General features: G+C 32.1%; 10 protein-coding genes across 10 annotated transcripts; 4 read left to right on the forward strand and 6 right to left on the reverse strand.

Annotated features, from left to right (window-relative positions):
- Positions 1-5: 5 nt before the first annotated feature.
- mcfA (uncharacterized protein) lies at positions 6-1,149 on the reverse strand (the record flags this gene model as incomplete). The annotated part of the gene is made up of 3 exons (XM_004360050.1): positions 6-632; positions 703-873; positions 949-1,149. The coding sequence occupies 3 exons, from the start codon at positions 1,147-1,149 to the stop codon at positions 6-8; spliced, it is 999 nt and encodes a 332-aa protein (XP_004360107.1).
- A 172-nt stretch (positions 1,150-1,321) lies between these two features.
- Positions 1,322-2,923, forward strand: DFA_04375 (uncharacterized protein; the record flags this gene model as incomplete). The annotated part of the gene is made up of 5 exons (XM_004360051.1): positions 1,322-1,975; positions 2,074-2,112; positions 2,207-2,251; positions 2,337-2,375; positions 2,486-2,923. The coding sequence occupies 5 exons, from the start codon at positions 1,322-1,324 to the stop codon at positions 2,921-2,923; spliced, it is 1,215 nt and encodes a 404-aa protein (XP_004360108.1).
- A 171-nt stretch (positions 2,924-3,094) lies between these two features.
- On the reverse strand, positions 3,095-4,719 carry DFA_04376 (uncharacterized protein; the record flags this gene model as incomplete). Its single annotated transcript, XM_004360052.1, has 4 exons — positions 3,095-3,530; positions 3,774-3,823; positions 3,918-3,956; positions 4,048-4,719. The coding sequence occupies 4 exons, from the start codon at positions 4,717-4,719 to the stop codon at positions 3,095-3,097; spliced, it is 1,197 nt and encodes a 398-aa protein (XP_004360109.1).
- A 376-nt stretch (positions 4,720-5,095) lies between these two features.
- Positions 5,096-7,297, forward strand: DFA_04377 (uncharacterized protein; the record flags this gene model as incomplete). The annotated part of the gene is made up of 6 exons (XM_004360053.1): positions 5,096-5,205; positions 5,239-5,376; positions 5,620-5,686; positions 5,762-6,841; positions 6,911-7,062; positions 7,279-7,297. 6 exons carry the CDS (start codon positions 5,096-5,098, stop codon positions 7,295-7,297), a joined length of 1,566 nt encoding a protein of 521 aa, XP_004360110.1.
- Positions 7,298-7,516: 219 nt separating this feature from the next.
- On the reverse strand, positions 7,517-9,035 carry DFA_04378 (uncharacterized protein; the record flags this gene model as incomplete). Its single annotated transcript, XM_004360054.1, has 5 exons — positions 7,517-7,882; positions 7,959-8,045; positions 8,125-8,631; positions 8,689-8,834; positions 8,900-9,035. 5 exons carry the CDS (start codon positions 9,033-9,035, stop codon positions 7,517-7,519), a joined length of 1,242 nt encoding a protein of 413 aa, XP_004360111.1.
- A 92-nt stretch (positions 9,036-9,127) lies between these two features.
- On the reverse strand, positions 9,128-12,299 carry DFA_04379 (uncharacterized protein; the record flags this gene model as incomplete). The annotated part of the gene is made up of 9 exons (XM_004360055.1): positions 9,128-9,144; positions 9,345-9,938; positions 10,014-10,651; positions 10,764-10,879; positions 10,999-11,170; positions 11,586-11,639; positions 11,660-11,733; positions 11,960-12,102; positions 12,173-12,299. 9 exons carry the CDS (start codon positions 12,297-12,299, stop codon positions 9,128-9,130), a joined length of 1,935 nt encoding a protein of 644 aa, XP_004360112.1.
- Positions 12,300-12,522: 223 nt separating this feature from the next.
- Positions 12,523-13,456, forward strand: DFA_04380 (uncharacterized protein; the record flags this gene model as incomplete). Its single annotated transcript, XM_004360056.1, has 2 exons — positions 12,523-12,531; positions 12,683-13,456. 2 exons carry the CDS (start codon positions 12,523-12,525, stop codon positions 13,454-13,456), a joined length of 783 nt encoding a protein of 260 aa, XP_004360113.1.
- Positions 13,457-13,632: 176 nt separating this feature from the next.
- On the reverse strand, positions 13,633-14,644 carry DFA_04381 (uncharacterized protein; the record flags this gene model as incomplete). Its single annotated transcript, XM_004360057.1, has 5 exons — positions 13,633-13,752; positions 13,824-13,922; positions 13,989-14,075; positions 14,294-14,329; positions 14,477-14,644. The coding sequence occupies 5 exons, from the start codon at positions 14,642-14,644 to the stop codon at positions 13,633-13,635; spliced, it is 510 nt and encodes a 169-aa protein (XP_004360114.1).
- A 439-nt stretch (positions 14,645-15,083) lies between these two features.
- DFA_04382 (uncharacterized protein) lies at positions 15,084-16,067 on the reverse strand (the record flags this gene model as incomplete). The annotated part of the gene is made up of 4 exons (XM_004360058.1): positions 15,084-15,221; positions 15,469-15,643; positions 15,798-15,831; positions 15,935-16,067. 4 exons carry the CDS (start codon positions 16,065-16,067, stop codon positions 15,084-15,086), a joined length of 480 nt encoding a protein of 159 aa, XP_004360115.1.
- Positions 16,068-16,638: 571 nt separating this feature from the next.
- On the forward strand, positions 16,639-19,367 carry DFA_04383 (uncharacterized protein; the record flags this gene model as incomplete). The annotated part of the gene is made up of 6 exons (XM_004360059.1): positions 16,639-16,792; positions 16,872-17,097; positions 17,290-17,460; positions 17,861-17,967; positions 18,041-18,460; positions 18,568-19,367. 6 exons carry the CDS (start codon positions 16,639-16,641, stop codon positions 19,365-19,367), a joined length of 1,878 nt encoding a protein of 625 aa, XP_004360116.1.
- Positions 19,368-19,402: the final 35 nt, after the last annotated feature.

Genomic DNA, 19,402 nt, shown 5'->3' on the forward strand with positions numbered 1-19,402 from the left:
ATTTGTTATTTGTTATTATTATCTAATAAATAAAGTATACCTTCAAAAGTGAAAAAATTAATCGATACAGTTGGAATTACTTTTAGGTAGGCAGGTTTGATACCCAAGTAGAGAGATGATACTCCTTCGTCTTTGACCATTCTATAGATGGTATGTAAAAAGTTTCGATAGACGATGGGAGTGTTGTTGTAGCCTTGCATCATCAAACGTCGTTTGACTACATCCAACGGGTATAGTACAGTCATCGCAAATGCACCGGATATGGCACCGTGCACTACTGACCACGACACTGCAATCTTTGGTTGTCCTGTCATATATCCAGTTACATCTTTACAAGTTTCATAGGCAAAAAAGTTGAGTGCTGAAAACGGTGCCACATTTAATATACCTGCAGACATGCCTCTAAATAGACCTGCCACTCCATTCTCTTTTACCACTGTTGCAAGTGTCCCTATAATACCTCTATATCGATCACCATGTATTTGTACCGACAACTGTGTCTTTACAACTTCTAATGGATAAGTTGCTACAACCGATGTCACTCCAGCACATGCTCCTGCCCATAATTTATGTGATGATAATTTAACCGTCGTCGAAGAGGAAGATGTTGAATTGTCTTCTTTTATTAATATCTACAACAAGAAAAGAAGCAATTATCAGTCACAATGACTATCTATCATTACTACTCCTACTTTTACATACACCTTTAAAGAATTCATATGAAGAGAAACGAATGGCAGATTGAGGAGCTGCTTTAATTACATTTGCAAGGTTTCCTTTAAATAAACCTCTTATTCCTTCTTCAATCCATATTGTTCTAAGACCAGGTATAATATTATTATATTTAGTTCCACTATTCATTAATGGTTGTATCTAAGATTGATTGGTTGACTGATTGTTAATAATCGATAGTTCTCTTGTTTGTTTGTTGTGTTTGTTCATTCATACTTGATTCAATATCTTTAATCTCTCCAAAGGTGCAGTTAAAGTTCTTGATACTATACCTGCAAATGCACCAGCCACTAGATATCTATTTGCAGGTCCTATCCACGACAACATTTTATTCTTGACTTGGGGTGGTGTTGTTGATGTTGGTACAGTAGTACTATCTACATTGATTGTCTTGTCTATATTGTTGTTGCTTGACATTCTTTGTATCTCTATGTATCTGTATGTATCTCTATCCCCCTTTACACGAGATATATGCCAAAGAATGAATGACAGCTAAATTACATTTTAAAAGAATGAAGATCGTCCGACTTGTTCAATAAAAAATCTTTAATTATTAATTAATTATTGAAGTATTATAATTATAACAAATATGACTACAACTACAACATTTCATTCAATATTTAGATCGATATACATTAGACAATTGATATTCAACCAAATAAGTAGTATATCAAAACAATTGTATAATGATGGTAGTTTTAGTGATGATATTAGACAACGACGATCATTAAAGGGTAGAGATATCATCAAATTACCTTGTTTCGATATGATATCAATCTTTGCAATGCCTTGGCAGTTTCTATGTCATTATCTACCTAAAGTGATCATAGGTGACGCTAAGTGGATACAACTATTATATCAAAGAAAAAGAAAGTTGAATCAATATTGTCAACATCCCAATGCAACAATTGGTACACTCGTTCATCTATTGGAATGGTCTCGAGTGGACTTTGATTATTATCTCACTGAACCAAATATTATAGAAAGGACCACAAAACGAGATATATTGGAATATATGGTCAAGAGATGTCTTGGTCGTAGTGGAGAGTATAAAACACTTCTTTCAAAAGCTATGGAGGTGGCGTGTATGAATGGGTATCTAGAGATTGTCAAGTTGATAGGCCCCATCAAAGACATAAAACTAGACACAACAGCAATGGACAATGCTTGTAGTAACGGATTCATTGACATTGTAAAGTATTTACACGAAAATAGAACTGAAGGTTGTACTACAAATGCTATGGTAAGAAAAGAAAGCAAATTGAAAAAAAGATAATAATAATAATTAATTCTCTCTCTCTCTCTCTCTCTCTTGTTTTAATCACCATCATTGAATTGTAGGATAACGCTGCAAATCATGGTCATTTAGAAGTTGTAAAGGTTAGTTGGTTGGGTTGGGTTGATTGATTATAACAAAATTATTAATAACAAAAATTTGTTTGTCTTTTTTTTAAAAATATATATATATATATAGTTTCTTCATTTAAATAGAACTGAAGGATGCACTGAAAATGCAATGGTAAGAATTCTTTAATGAAATCAAAAGAGACATTAATGTCAATGTAGGATTAATAATTAATCAATTAATTAATTAAATATTATAGGATTTTGCAGCAATGAATCACCAATTTGAGATTGTAAAGGTGAGTTGGTCAATCGATATATATATAAATGAGAACCAATGTATAATATGAGACATTTCAATATTAACACAAAAAATATAATATCCAAAAAAAATACTATACTATAATAGTTTCTTCATTTTAATAGAACTGAAGGTGCAACTGCCAGTGCTATAGATATGGCAGCTGATAATGGTGTCTTGGATAATGTAAAGTTCCTTTCTGAGCATCGTAGTGAAGGTGCAACTACAAATGCTATGGATTGGGCATCTTCAAATGGTCACTATGAAGTTGTAAAGTATCTACATGAGCATCGTAGTGAAGGTGCAACCACCAATGCTATGGATATGGCAGCTCAAAACGGCCACTTTGAAATTGTAAAGTTTCTACATTTCAACAGAAGTGAAGGTGCAACAACCGATGCTATGGATTGGGCAGTTGGAAATGGCCACATTGATATAGTCAAGTTCCTTTACGAGTATCGAGGTCAAGGTGCATCAACTGATGCTATGGATTTAGCAGCTGAAAATGGCTACATTGAAATTGTACAGTTTCTTCTACCATTATAGCATTGGTTTCACAAAATGTATATGCCAGAATATAGTTATCTATTATTATTAATTTATAGATTACCCCCCCCCAGCTTTATCAAAATATTTTCATAATCGGAAAATAATAAATAATAACAAATAAATAATAATAAGTATACTACATTTCTATACACCAGACATTTTATATCTTTATATTTCTTCAGTACGATGCTCTTGAAGGTACTTTACCACTTCAATGTGACCATTTTCAGCTGCTAAATCCAAAGCTTCAGGTGATGCATCATCACCTCTATACTCGTAAAGGAACTTTACAACATCAAAGTGTCCATTTTCAGCTGCCCAATCCATAGCATTGGTTGATGCACCTTCACCACGATGCTCATGAAGATACTTTACCACTTCAATGTGTCCGTTTTGAGCTGCCAAATTCATAGCATCGGTGGTTGCTCCTTCACTACGATGCTCATGAAGATACTTTACCATTTCAATGTGTCCGTTTTGAGCTGCCAAATTCATAGCATCGGTGGTTGCTCCTTCAGTACGGTGCTCTGAAAGGAACTTTACAACATCAATGTACCCATTCATTGATGCATAATCTATAGCATGGTATGAACAACCTTCAGTTCTATTAAAATGAAGAAACTATTATTGTTTTGGTTAATATATATAAAAGTAGTAGTAGGACCGACGGTTGTCTATTATTACCAACCAACCAACCAACCAACCAACCAATCAACCAACCAACTTACTTTAACAATCTCTAAATGTCCTTGACTCGATGCAAAAACCTGCGATCATATGATAAAGAAAGAAAATTAGTAAAATAAATAAATATTATTTCTTTCTTTCTTTCTTTTAAATTTAGAACCTTACCAATGCATTTTTACTACAACCTTCGGTTCTATTGGAGTGAAGAAACTATTATATATATATTATAATTTTTAAAAGGATTAAAGACAATATTATTAGTTTTTAAAAATGTAAATATTTGATGACCAACCAGCCAACTTACCTTTACAATCTCTAAATAACCATTTCTTGATGCTACATCCTACAATAATAAATGTGATGATGAATGATGATAATTAATTAAATCTAGATTTAACTAAATTCTATATTGCTTAAGGTCTATATTTTCTTACCATTGCACTTTTACTACAACCTTCAGTTCTATTCTCGTGTAAATATTTTACAATGTCAATGAATCCATTACTACAAGCAGTGTCCATTGGAATCTGGTTGATAGTTGATGTGTTTAATTTTACATCTTTGATTGAACAAATCGACTTGACAATCTCTAGATACCCATTCATACATGCCACCGCTATAGCTTTTGAAAGAAATGTATTATACAGAAAGCGAGAATCTCTAGTATCAGCAGCAGTAGCAGGACATCTCTTGACTATGATATACTCTAATATCTCTTGATTTATTTTCTTGCCGATACTTGATTCAAGAAGATTAGAATCAAAATCAACAGTCGACCATTCCACCAGACGTTCAAGTGAATCTATCGTTGCATTTGGATGATGACAATATCTCTTGATTAACCTTTTTCTTGTTTCCAATGGTATCTGATTACTATCCGATGGTAGATAATGAATCATAAAGTTCCACGGTAACCCATATCTTGATATCATTTCAAGATGAGATAATTTGATGATATCTCTTCCTTTTGATGATCGTTGTGGTTGATATTGGCCATCATGACGATACCATTGTTTTGATATACTACTAATATGATTGAATATCAGTTGTCTAATGTATATCGACCTGAATAAAGAATGAAATGTAGTTGTAGTAGTAGTCGTCATATTTTATCTAATTTATTTTATTTAATAGTTTAAACTTTTGTGTTTCTGAGAGAACTCTAAAAAGCCAAAAAAACTTTATTAAGAAGTCAAAGTCGATAGTAATAATAATAATAATAATAATTACATCAAAGTGAAGGAGGAAGTTGTTTTTTATAACCCTATATCTTCTGATTATTCTTAAAATTTCAATCCTGATGACCCTACCAACCTAAATTCTCAAGTACCACAAATGCATTTATAAACAAACAATTCATCTTTTTTTTTTTTCAACACCAAACATATATTAACAATCAATGACAACAACATTTCATTCTATATTCAGAGCTAAATATATTAGATATTTGATATTCAATCATATTAGTAGTATATCAAAACAATGGCCACAATCATTAGTAGGAAGAGATATCATCAAGTTGCCTCGACTCGAAATGATATCAATCTATGCAATGCCTTGGCACTTTATAAGTCATTATCTACCATCGGATAGTAATCAGATACCATTGGAAAGAAGAAAAATAGTGATCACTCATTACTGCGTCATCGTAATGCAACATTTGATACTCTTGAACATCTATTGAAATGGTCGAATGTTGTTGAATTTGATTGGGATATCTTGGAAGAATGTCGTGATCGTTTTGTAAATCAAGAGATATTAGAGTATCTAATCAAGAGATGCACTGCTGCTCGAAACAACAACAAGAATTTCTATTTAAATGGTGTGATAAAAGTTGCATGCATGAATGGTTATCTCTCGACTGTCAAATTAATCGGCTCTATAAAAGGTGTACAAATCGACAACTATATGCAGTTAATAGATATGGTTTGTAAAGTATCAAAAAAAGCAATAGACAGGGCTAGTAGTGTATTGTTTGAACTCGTAAAGTATTTACACTTTAATAGATTTGGAGGTGCAACAACCAATGCAATGGATTTTGCTGCTCGTAATGGTCATTTAAAGATTGTCAAAGTATGTATTCTGTTTGACGTTGAATTTTGTCTATATTTAGTGATATATTGACCATAATATACTATTTCTTTTTAGTTCTTGCATAAAAATCGTCAAGAAGGATGTTCAACTGATGCTATCGATTGGGCAGCTAAAAAAGGTCACATTGAAATTGTAAAGTACCTTCATCTGCATCGTAGTGAAGGTGCAACAACCAATGCTATGGATTGGGCTGCTGAAAAGGGTCACATTGAAATTGTAAAGTATCTTTCAGAGCATCGTACTGAAGGTGCAACAACAAGGGCTATGGATTTGGCATCAAAGAATGGACACTTTGAAATTGTAAAGTTCCTTTCAGAGCATCGTAGTGAAGGTGCAACTACAAATGCTTTGAATAGTGCAGCTGAAAAAGGACACTTTGAAATTGTAAAGTATCTTTCAGAGCATCGTAGTGAAGGTGCAACAACCGATGCTATGGATTGGGCAGCTGAAAAAGGACACATTGAAATTGTAAAGTATCTTTCAGAGCATCGTAGAGGTGCAACTACAAATGCTTTGAATAGTGCAGCTGAAAAAGGACACTTTGAAATTGTAAAGTTCCTTTCTGAGCATCGTAGTGAAGGTGCAACAACCAATGCTTTGGATAGGGCAGCTGAAAAAGGACACATTGAAATTGTAAAGTATCTTTCAGAGCATCGTAGTGAAGGTGCGACAACCGATGCTATGGATAGGGCAGCTGAAAAAGGACACATTGAAATTGTAAAGTATCTTTCAGAGCATCGTACTGAAGGTGCGACAACCGATGCTTTGGAAAAAGCAGCTTACAATGGTCACATTGACGTCGTCAAGTACCTTCATTTCAACAAAACAGAAGGTGCAACAACCGATGCTATTGATACAATCAATAATATAGATTGGCTATCTCCAAATGGTCACATTGATACTATGAATTATCTTTCAGAGTATCTTGGAATCGATGTCAATAATGGAATTAAAATGAATACTTTAAATTTGGCGGCTTTTAACGGCCACATTGATACAGTCAAATTTATTCATGAGCAGTTGGATGATACAACAAACTATACCTTTCTTTCGTTTAGGAGAAATTTTAACATTATTTCAATTAGGAGCACATTTAATCTTGTAGTAGAAAAAAATCACGTTGAAGTTGCCAAAGTATGTATACCAACAAACTTTAGTTAAAATTAATTTATATCTGACGTCATTCCAATTTCATCCTATTAGTACTATATTTTACACTTTCCTCAAAGTGAAGAATCAATCCAAACTGCAATAGATTATGTTTGCCAACATGGATCTCTGGAAATGGCATCGTTTCTCATCAGTCTAGTAAAAGATGAGTCCAATCAAGAAGAACTACTAGAAACTACATCATTGTATGGACACTATGATATTGTCAAGTTGATTCTCCAGCAATTTGGAGATAAACTGAGTAAAAAAGCACTTAAAAGAGTCATACACAAAATGGAATCCAGAAACCAATTTGAAATCACTCTACTACTCGAAAATCATTTAAAACAACTCATTAAAAACATCCCTTTTCTCTATCCCGAAAACAAAGGTAAAAAAAGATCAAACAAGAAATAATAAAGGAGACATTTATCAAATTAATTAATTTTGATGTGTATTATTACATATTTATTTTTTAAATATTGCCTCCTCTGGAAAATATTTTTTTTTGCAACTGGCACACTCACTATGTGCCTCTTTTCATCTACCCACTTTCACACACACACACACATTTTGATTGAATCATGATAATCCACATTAAGTTATTAAGAACAACTGTCTATCAAAAAGTAAATAAACATTTTCATTATTAAATTTTATTTAAAATCCATTATTTGCAATTTTACATCTAAATTTAATGATAATGATTCCTTTATCTAAAAACTCTTTTTTAATAAATAGTCCAGACATTTGAGAGTTTTTCAATTTGATGTAGTTGATAAACTCTGTACCTTTTTCGTTTCCAGTTAGGCAACAATAGGTTCCAGGTATTTGTATTTGGAATTTATATTTTAATTCAGTATCTGTAGCTCTTAGACCAATGGCATGAAGACTTAATTCATAATTGATCAAATGAATTTGAAATGGTGTTTCATTGATTATAAATACTGGTGATTTCCAACTAAATGGAAATACTCTATCATTTGAATAGATTAAATCTTTGTTGATTGTCCATTCATATGAATGCTAAAATTGTTGAAAGAAATAAAATGAATTAAATAACAATCAAATTAAATTATATGAAATTTTAAATTATAATTACCCATCCTTTTGCTTTGTTTTGTTCTATTAAATGTTTAATGCTTTCATTTGTATCTTTTAATTCTAATGATAATTTAATATTTTCATCCTATAAAAAAAACAAATAATAAAAAAGTTAGGAGGATATAATTATTAATTTGTTTGATAAAGATAATGAATTTAAATACCGTTAAAAGTTTTAATTTCTGATTAAAAGATTGATTCATTCCAGAGATGTGAGTTGAAATTGATTCGTTAATATGATCATTCATATCTTTTCTCATACCAATAAAACTACATTGAGCCTTTCCAAATGGACATTCAACCTTTTGATTTGGACATTCAGCAAGATGATCTTCTTTCTTTTTTCTAATATATGTTTGTCTACATCCATATTGACACTGTTCATTCATTTCAGGACACCAAAATTGCTCGTGGAAAACCATATTTGATAGTTTAAATTCTTGTTGACAATATTGACAACTAACAATTCTGAATTTGCATTCCTCTAAATGATCTTCCAGCTCTGGTTTTAAAAAGGTGTGATCACATCCACCATTTGGACATTTATATCGATTAAATTTACATGATAATTGATGAATATCACTTTCCAAATCACCAATCTTTATAATTTCATCACATAATAATTCTCCAACCAAAATATTCTCTTTATGAAAATGATTAATACAATAAATCTAAAATACAATAAAGTTAATATTCATTTTCAAATCAACTTGATTTGTTGTATCTACTTTTAAATCTTTGGTCATGTTTTCAGCAAGTAAACTACAATTTAATTGATCAAGGTTGATTTCAATTCTACATTGAGGGCAACTTCTTTTACCACGATTAACACCCAATGCTATAGGTTTAATACAATCCAAACAAAATAAATGTCCTAAATAAAACAAAAAACATTAATTTTAGGAATATTTTGTTCTAACAACTCTTATGATTACATACCAGATTTACATTGTCTAGAGTTTTGTAAAATGCCTAGACATATACAACATTGAACCATTTCCATATCATTCTTTGATACTAGTCTATCCTCTAATTCAATGTTTGGTAAAACTCTATTATCACTCTCGTCTGCCATTCCTTGTCGTATAAATGTTTTCTTTTCTTTCAATCAAACTACAGCACTGGTATTTCTATATATCTTTATCTATATCTACTTCTTACTCTTATTTAAATGACATCACACTCTTTTAAAAAATACTATGAGTCATTGCTTTGGTTGTGTGGGTGGACCACCCACCATCAAAAATTAAATTAAATTACACTAATTTAAATTTAAGGTGTGGGTAATTAGGTAAGGAAGTTGGCATGTAGATTTATTTTTTATTATTTTTATTATTATTTTTTTGATTATCTTTTCTTTTTAAACTTTCTTTGATAATCATACTGATGATGATTTTAAGGGATGGATCGGGATCAACATGTTGGGTTTGAATGTAGGAATGAAGATTTTTAGTTGCAAAAAAGTGGTACCCATTGTTGTGTAGATAGAGTAGCATCTCTAGATGTTGACCATGGACTAGATCCTTGAGGAATGAGTCTTGTGGTAATGACAAGAGTGTATCTTTGACCCAACCAAGTGTATTGACGTAATGGTCCAACATGTCAACTTGACCACTTGACACTATCAATTGAATATGTGTGCTGTTCATATCCTTTGGTTTGACAAAGTATTCAAACATTTCAATAGATCCAGATGCAACCATACTTTTATCAACAACAATAGGTTGTGTGGTGTCTTGATTCATAGTTGCAATATATTGAAGAAATTGTAAACTCTTTTTGGATCCATTTGCAATGACTGCCTTTTGCATTTCAACAACATGTGAAGGAATGTGAGTGCATTCAGAGTAGAATAGATTTTGTGAGCAAGTATTTGCAATGATTGTCTTTTTGCGATCATCCAATTTCTTTCTGCTCTGAAATCTTGTTACCAATTCCTTGTCCACCACATTTTCTTTGACCAGTCTATTTAGAAGCTCTAAAACATTGCTAGAGTAATGATAGTTCTAGTTGTGAAGCAAGAGATGGTAGAGAGTGACATCAACACAAATACTATTGTTTCGAATGTCATTCTCGAGGTCTTGTAGACCTGTTTCGTTTGCATATTGAGTTATTTTTGCAAGATTGTTCATTTGTCGTTCTGGATCGATTGGATTGGGGTTGATAGATGGATCCTTACTAAAGTAATGGATCAGCCTTTCTTTGGTATTAAATATCGCATCTTTATATCCAAGACTGAGCAAATACAAGGCAATCGGGAGAGCATCATCATCAGTTCTAACATCAATAAAGTGCAATAATGACTCTCTGAGAAGGCCAGGTTGAGGATCTTTCAATCCAACACTTTCAATAATCTGTGGAAGAGATTCGGTAAATGGAATAACCTCTAGGATCTTTCTGTATTCTCCAAGTGATGCTTCCAAAGTAACCTCGTGTATGAATGGTAAGAATGTTTCGAGGTTTGGGTATCTATCTTTGAACTCCAATTCGATCTGGTTCCAAAAATAACCCATTGTGTTTTTGGAAGGGTGTTGATCCAATTCAAGTCTCTTGTTGATTGCAGTATGGTTGGTTTGGTAGGTTGGATGTCTTTGTAAAAATTTGGTCACTGACAATTGCATTGCGTCAACCTTTTCGACAAAGTATTTGGCTGCCGATGGAACTGGATAGTGGTCTTTGAACCAAGCTTGTCTCGATGGTGACAATGTCGGGTGTTGGCGGTGCAGTACCACTAAATGGTACACTACTCTTGATTAGATACTTGATGACATCTTTGTTGCCGTGGTTTAGAGCCGTCTGATACAAATCTGTTTGTTGTTGTGCGATTGGCCACTTTTGAGTGACCAATATACGAACAATATCAAGATTACCAGCTACACATGACAACATAGCAAGATTCGATGCCAAGAATGAAGATCTCTTTAATTTGTATAAATACAAAAAATAAGAGAGATCATTCACCGTTTCACAAATCAATTCAATCTGTTATTAAAAGGTACATAGATACCCCTCCTTAACTTATCAATCAATAGACTAACATGACCATGCTCCAACATTGCAGTTGCATGATGCCAATGATCATATTTGCAAATATACTCTGCATAGTCTAAAGAGTCATCAAATAGTTGAGGTCCGATCCTTCGACCCAACTCGTTGATCTTTTGTCTTAGATAAATTTGTTTATAGATTTTAAAGAATAATTGTTTCTCCCTATAGTAATAAAAGATATTAATAAAATAGTTGTATTAATTTAAATGATAATATCTAAGCTGAGTGTCGACTATAAATATATAAACATACATTTAATTAATTAATTCATCTAAATCATAAGATAAATATCTATTTTGAATAATAGAATCTTTACATAATGAATTCATTTCTGACTACTACTACTACAGCTAGTGGTGTATTATTCTCTCTCTCTCTCTCTTGAAAACGGAAATGTATCTGTGTAGAGTGCAATTTGGTTCGTAGTTACTGTACTTGGGAAAAAAAAAAAGGGTGGTGAATAATAATTAATTAATTGTTTTTATTTATTTTTTGGTATCATCCTTGCAATTTCTTGATTTGAACATCTAGATCTCCTATTGTTGTTTCAAGTTTGGACTTTTCATTCTTTAATTACTCATCCTCTTTCATTAGACATTGTGATGAGTGATTCACAGCCACATCCCGTCTGCTATAATAATCATATTTTACTTTACAATATTCCTGATTACATCTATAGCACAATATTGGTATATAATTGCAACACTTGATGTGAGGAGCATAATCTATATCAAAATTTTGAGGACTAAATGTTTTTCGGCATCCTTTGTCTTGGTAGAAACATGGAAATTCTTTTTTGGGGCAAATGGATTCATGAATTAATCTACTACTTTTATCTCTTATTGAAAAGGATTTTTGGCACCCATTATGGTTATGTTCACAATTCACCTAAATTGACAAAATTAAATGTCAATAAATATTACATATGATTCCAACCAAATATATATTTACTTTTACATCTTGAACCCATAGGTCAGCAACAACACAAACAATAAGATTATCAAGACTGATTTCAACATTACAGTCAGCAGGACATTTGCATGTTTTCTCACCATTAGCAATTCCTTGTATACAGGCATAACAAAATAAATGACCTTCATAGAAATGAATTAACATTTTTCAATCCTCTTTAAATTTGTTAATTGTATTTGTCTTGAAACATACCTTTGTGACATTGTCTAGCATCATCAACAATTTCTTTACAATTGCAACACTGAATCTTTTTCAATTCTTCTTCTGTTGTAAGTCTAGATGCTAATCCTTGATGAATATTTTTATGTACTTTTGCCATTCTTAAGGATAAATATATAAATGAATGGCAATTATGCAATTCTTTCTCTTCTATATGCTTCTCTTTGTTTGATGCACAGTGTGATTATCATCAACCATTCAAATATGAATCAGTACTGAACCACGCACCCACACTATTAAATAAACCCTTTGTATGTATTGACAATGAAAAAATTGCCATTACCTTCAAGCTTGACATAAACTAACTCGTACTTGTTGAAAGAATGATGAAGGTAGGGTCGGTATAGTTGGTGGTTAAAAAGTGTTTCTTGTGGCAAAGACAATCCCTTCGTTATCATTATACCTATTGATTGCGAGAAAGCAATTGGATGGTAAATGCTCTCCCATTCTTCGATCTGCCTACAATTACATCTATTGCAATAGTCTCTTCTTGCTAATAATAAAAGAAGTATTTCAAGTTGGTGTCTTCTTATAGCACCACCAAAACAAGCCGCAGCAAAGAAAAAACCAGCCAAACAAGAACCAGCAGCTGCCTCTTGGTCGAGTGCACCACCAAAGAAATCATCATCATCATCAAAGGTGACACCTGCAATATTAGAAAATAGAAAGATCATCACTGACATGTTAGGTCGTATGGGTATCAAAGAGAATCCTTTCAACTTTTCAGATGACGACGAAGATTCAGAAGACTCTGAAGACGATAGCGATGAAGAGGATATTGAAGACGTCATCTCGACACCAGGTTCTAAACAACAAAATAGCAAGGCTGACGAGAAAGCTAAAAAAAAGACATTGGAAGCTAGCACCAAAGGTGAAAAGTGTGGACTTTGTGGAAAGAGTGGCAAGTTGACGAGAACACCTTGTTGCAACAATGTCATTTGTGATGATTGGGACAACTATGTATTGTTCTCACAGGCCAATAACAGTTGTTCACGTAACCACGATCGTAATACTGTGTGTAGTGTACATTATATGCAAAAACATGGTGGCCCATGGCAAACATGTCAAGTCTGCAAGAGAGGCAGTCCACCAGCCATGTACGCTCATGGCGCCACCAACAAATACAACTTTTCTCCTCTCAAAAATGTAAAGTTAATTCCTTTCAAGTGTGCCATGTGTGGACACACCTCTACCGACAAGTTTGATTTCCCTACTGTAGGTTCCGGTGGTTATTATTGTAAAAAATGTATTCCATAAAGAAATGTTTAAATAAATCACATATTATGATCGCCCCAAAAAAAAAGTTACATAAAAAACTATTATTTATTTATTTATTTATTTATTTATTTATTATTTATTATTTATTATTAACTATTATAAATTATAAATTTTTAATTTTTTGTTTTTGATCAAAAGAAGTGTTGGCATTTCAACTATGCTCTTTGATTGGTTTCATCACCGATAATTAATTGTATCTCCTTGATTTGGACAACCAGGTCATCTAGTTTAGTTGAAGATTCTCCCATTGTTGATTCAAGTTTACTCTTTTCATTCTATAATTTGAAATAATAATAGTGAATTAATTTTAAAGGTAGAATATTTTTCAAAAGTTTTAAAAGGTTACCATTAATCCATTAAGTTTTAGTTTGTATTGTTCTGGAGTGGAAGCGACATGGACTAAAGGAGAACTTTGAATATGAGATTCTAAATCCTTTCTCATCATCTAGAAATAGAGAATATGTAAAAAAAAATGAATCATATTTTTTCTTTGATTTATCAATATACATACTGTGTCGATACAATTATCTTGATATGGACATTGTACAATTTGATTTAGACAAGTTAATAAATGGGAATCCTTCTCTTGTCTCTTAATCTTTCCACATTTTAATGAGCATTCAATCAATTCATCGGGACATTTCAAACTGTGATCATCGAAATGAATGTCTTTAAAGTAGCCATTTTTATATTGGCAATATCCTTGATTACATTTAGAGCATATTATTGGTTTGAATTTGCAGAACTTGATGTGGTCTGCATAATCACTATCATAATTTTTAATATTAAATTTAGATCTACACCCTTTGTAAATACATGGGAACCTTCTCTTGGGGCAGATGGATTCATGAACTAATCGACATTTGTCGCTGATAAAAAAGGTTTTTTTGCACCCATGGTTGGAATGATCACAGTCAACCTGCACGTATAGATAATTAGATAAATGGGAAATGAATAATCCAAATTTTAAATTTATATTCAATCGTGAAGTTTTCTTACTTTGGCATCTTGAACAGACCGGTCAGCAACCACACAAACAATAAGATTATCAAGACTGATTTCAATATTGCAGTCATCAGATGGACATTTGAATGTTTTTTCACCATTTGCAATTCCTTGTACACAGGCAAGACAAAATAAATGACCTTTATAGAAATGAATTAACATTTTTCAATCCTCTTTAAATTTGTTAATTGTATTTGTCTTGAAACATACCTTTGTGACATTGTCTAGCATCATCAACAATTTCTTTACAATTGGTACACTGAATCTTTTTCAATTCTTCTTTTGTTGTAAGCCAATGCAATTATTTTGATAAGCAATGTGGGTGTGATACAATGAAAAAAATTGCCATTGCCATCTGATTAAAACTAGCAGTGTTTACAAACCCCCAATAAAGATTGACGAGGTGGGTATGATTGAAATTCTATATCCAGTCTGTCTCCAAATTTTATTTTAATTATTTCTCTAGAATCAAAGGAGTGGACAGGGCAACTTTGCTGCTGTAAGTGTTGCATATTGGAGGGGTACCCCCAAGGAATGATTATTGGATAGTAGGTGGTGCACGAGATAAAATGAAATTCTAAAATAATATTCGATGATCACTCTAAATAATTGAATTGGGTCGATCTTCTCTTTCCTCTTCCTCTTTGATTATAACATGTAATTTCTCTATTTTTTCAACTAGACCTTTTAATTTGATTGCCGTCTCACCCATACTTTCCTCTAATCTCTGCTTTTCTTGCTTTAAATTATTGATTTATATTAGTTTTGAGAGAATGATAAAAAGTCCTTTTTAAAAACACCAATATAGTGATTTGGACACTTTAATTGAATATGTTCATTCATATTCTTTCTGGGGAGTGATAATCCACAATTTGATGTACATGCGATGGATAACTCTGGACAGGTGTCAGAGTGACTGGTTTTGTTGGAATCGGGACCAATGACATACACCGTTTGCATTGGGTGCATGTGATGGCGGTATTTACAACATGTGATATGATTTCGATACTGGTCATCAAAATTGTCTTGTGAGAATGACTCACTACATCCCAATTGATTAAACTGACAAAAGATTCTTCTAGATTTGCACATTGATTGGTGGAGCAATCTAATGGGATCACCATTAACAAAATATAAAGACCAACAATATTCACATCGTACCTACAAAAGAAAAAGTATACATTAATATTAATTTAGTCATATATAGATTTATAAAAGGGTCAATACCTTTAAATCCTGGACAGCTTGGTCGGCGACAACGTTGACAATAATATCATCTGGACTGATTTGACGATTACATTGGGGACAATTGTACAAACAAGTATCGTCATCACAAGTAGTGGCAGTTGCTACAATGCAACTTGAACAAAATAAATGGCTGTTGTTCAATAATAGTATTATGGTTAGAAGCAATTTGATTAAAGGATATAGTATTCCAGTAAATTTATTTACCTGATTTACATTGTCTTGCATTATCTACGATCTCCTTGCAAATACAACACTCTACATTTTTCATATCGGTTGGTGATGCCAATCTGCCTTTTAAAGTTGAATACTTGTTACTTGTAGTAGTTGCCTTTGCCATTTTAAATCGTATCTCGATAGATATAATACACACAACTATATATCTAACTAATTCAATGATTTATTTGTCCAATCTATAGCTAGCTAGCTATACATTTAATATCATTTATCATTTATTGTAATGATAACTAAACTGTAGAGAGCGTTAAAATAATAATCTGATTGTTGTAATTATTTATTTATGTATGTTGCTCATTGACTTGCAATGAATAATAAAATTTTAGTTCAAATAATCATCAATCGAGCTCTTCAAAAATCATTAACTAATTATTTAATTATTTAATTAAATATATTTAAAGATCCCCATAATATTACACATACATGAATATTATTCCCAATGGCGTCATATCGATCGATGATCATCATAGATGAGTGCTAAGTTGTTTGATTGGTTCACACCACTAAGTGTGGGAATCACTATAAACCGAAATTAATCCATGGATGAATGGATGGGTGGATGTATGTATTATGTCTCTTGATCAAGTACAATTTGTTTATTAACTACTACTTACAACTAGAGTTTTAGAGATTGGTCAATATTATACTCGGATGACTAAAACCTTGCAAGCGCTATGACATTATTAATAACAAACAGTCGAGATGTTCACGAAGCATATAAAGCATTCTTTTATGCCTATGCAAGGTCTGGTTGGTTGGTATTAAACTTTGCATCACCTGACAAAGGATCAATCCTTCAATTTATAGCTGCTGGTCCTTCAATTGAAGGTATTGTATACATGCAATGATCCATTATAATAGATAGATAATAATCACTAAAACAGCCTCTATATTTATGTTTATATAGATATACACAAACTATTAGAAAATGATAGAGTACAATATGTATTGGTTAGATTAATGAATAAACAACAAGAACAACCATTCGATGTATTGGTCAAATGGATTGGAAAGAGTGCAAGAGTCGATGAAAAGGCTAGAAGTAGTGGATTGGAAACTGCCATTCGATCAGAACTCAATTTCAAACACTGGAAAGAATTAAAAGACAAAAATGATCTAACTGAAAATTACTTGTCTATTCCATAACATTAATAATTAATAATAATAATTAATAATTAATAATTATAATATAATATAATCAAAAAAATAAATAAAAATGTAACTTTTGAGGTCATAGTGCTATGCCCACCGCTAGTTTCTCAACAAATTCACGTGTATACGAATATATTTAAATATATTCGTATTCTTTCTTTTTTTTTTTAAAGTAGTTCGTTTAAACATCTTCAACTAAGTAGATGTGTATTAAAGTTGCGATTGGCCAGATACTCGCGAGACTTTGCTAAAGTATCAGATGGACGACAAGAGTCATATGTATTAACATGGCAACAAGTATGGGCGATTCACACAGAGCATCAGAATTTAATCGAGATAATCAAGTAATAACAACAGACCCCCAAATTTAAAAGAAGATAATACCAAAGACCATGGTGGTTATCATTTGTCATGTTGTCCTCTGTCTTGTTTTGGTTCGAATGGTTCCAACCTTTGCAATACTGTCACCCAATCAACAAGCCAGAGGACAACACCAAATGATGACATGAAACAACTGTCTCTTTAGATTTACCTACTTATTTCAAGAATAAGGAATCTAGGGAACCAAGTAAGATATAACAAATAAAAAATAATAAAGAAATCAATAAAAAATAGATATTTTAAAGGATGGTTTTGAATTTTAATTTAGACAAAAATAATTGTAAGATAGTTTTAAAAGTATCTATCTATCTATACAGATACAGATAGAGTAATCATGTCAATACAATCTATTATATTATCAAGAGGAGAAGATTCAATCAAAAGTATTCAACATTTTATGAATGGATTACCATTACAAGCAAAGATAGTGTGTCCCATTGTCACTGCAGTATCATTATCTTCGATTTATTGTAAGGAAACAAACTGAATAACTAAACTACATAATATTATATTTACTAATCAATCTGCTTTTGGTTAAAAAAGTATTTTATAATAATACAAAACAACAAGAAACTAAACAAAAATATGATGCATTTGTTGAAAATTGTATTGCAATGGTAACCAATATTGAAAGAGCATTCTTTAAAGAGGAATTAACAGATCCAAACTATAAATTGGATATTCCCTACCTTGTATCATATTCAAAGGCAATGGAGAGCAGTAAGGTATTGGCACGTCGATTTGCAACAGACGAGAGAATAACATCACACCAAGTCTACAAACTACACTACACCATTTCACAATTACTCAGTATCTGGCCTGAAAAGTATTCACTCGAACTTAGACGCCAAAATGATAATCCCACTGAAATGTGTAAAGGCAACAAAGAGTATATGGATCATATTGAAAAAGATCCATTCATTCAATCTGCAAATATAATGGTTAAATCTTTTCTTTCCTATGGTATGAAAGTTGAATGAAACAAACAAAACAAAACAAAACAAAACAAAATAACAGAATAATAATGAATTAATAATTAATATTTCTGATTGATTTATTTTGTGATATAGGTGATAGAATTGAAAAATGTTTAGAATTGATTGGATATTTATTAAAATCAAATGGAGCTAAACATTTACATTATGGATTGGTGAGTGCTATTGCCGATGTGATTATGGAGACACCAATGACACAACTAGAGCCATACGCTACTTCGAAATTAAATTATATTGCCGATTTCTATAGTCCCTTTCAATCACACTTTATCGGATACAGTAATGTATACCTTGCCAGCAAGAAATTGGCTTCCTTTACACATGGAGGTATTCATTCGATTATTGGTCGACTTCCATTACTTCTTGTCAAACAAAAGGAGGATATTCTATCTCGAGTCATTCTACTTGCCTCTGGTGTACCATTCCTTCAACTACAATCATTATTGTATATCCTTCCACGTCCAACAAGTAGTCTATTACTTGCATCTACAGTGTCCATTGTCAATACAATCGCACTTGATAGTCTATATCTTGTCGGTCTCCAACAACAAAATAACAACAACAATAATAATAGTGTTCGATCATTCACACAAGGATTGATTAATCTTTCATTACTTTTCCTTCATCCCGTAGCAACCAATATTACCAATACTCGTAGACGAGCATTTATGATGGAGCTATTATTCTTTGACGTCACATCAATTCAAACAAGTCAACATGTTCCCGTTGATATTCTTGGTCAAATCCTATCTGATGATGAAGAGGATGATGATGATGATGATGATGATGATGAAGATAATGAAGATGAAGATAAAAGTGAAGAAGGAGTTGACAGCAGCAGTGACCCAGTTCAAATAATTAATAAACAAGAGTAAACCACGTATTGATTTTAAAAATAAATGATATTAAA

Source organism: Cavenderia fasciculata, assembly GCF_000203815.1.
Source record: "Cavenderia fasciculata unplaced genomic scaffold Scf_Dfasci-G-o-33e01.r1-3, whole genome shotgun sequence".
Lineage (NCBI taxonomy): Eukaryota > Evosea > Eumycetozoa > Acytosteliales > Cavenderiaceae > Cavenderia > Cavenderia fasciculata.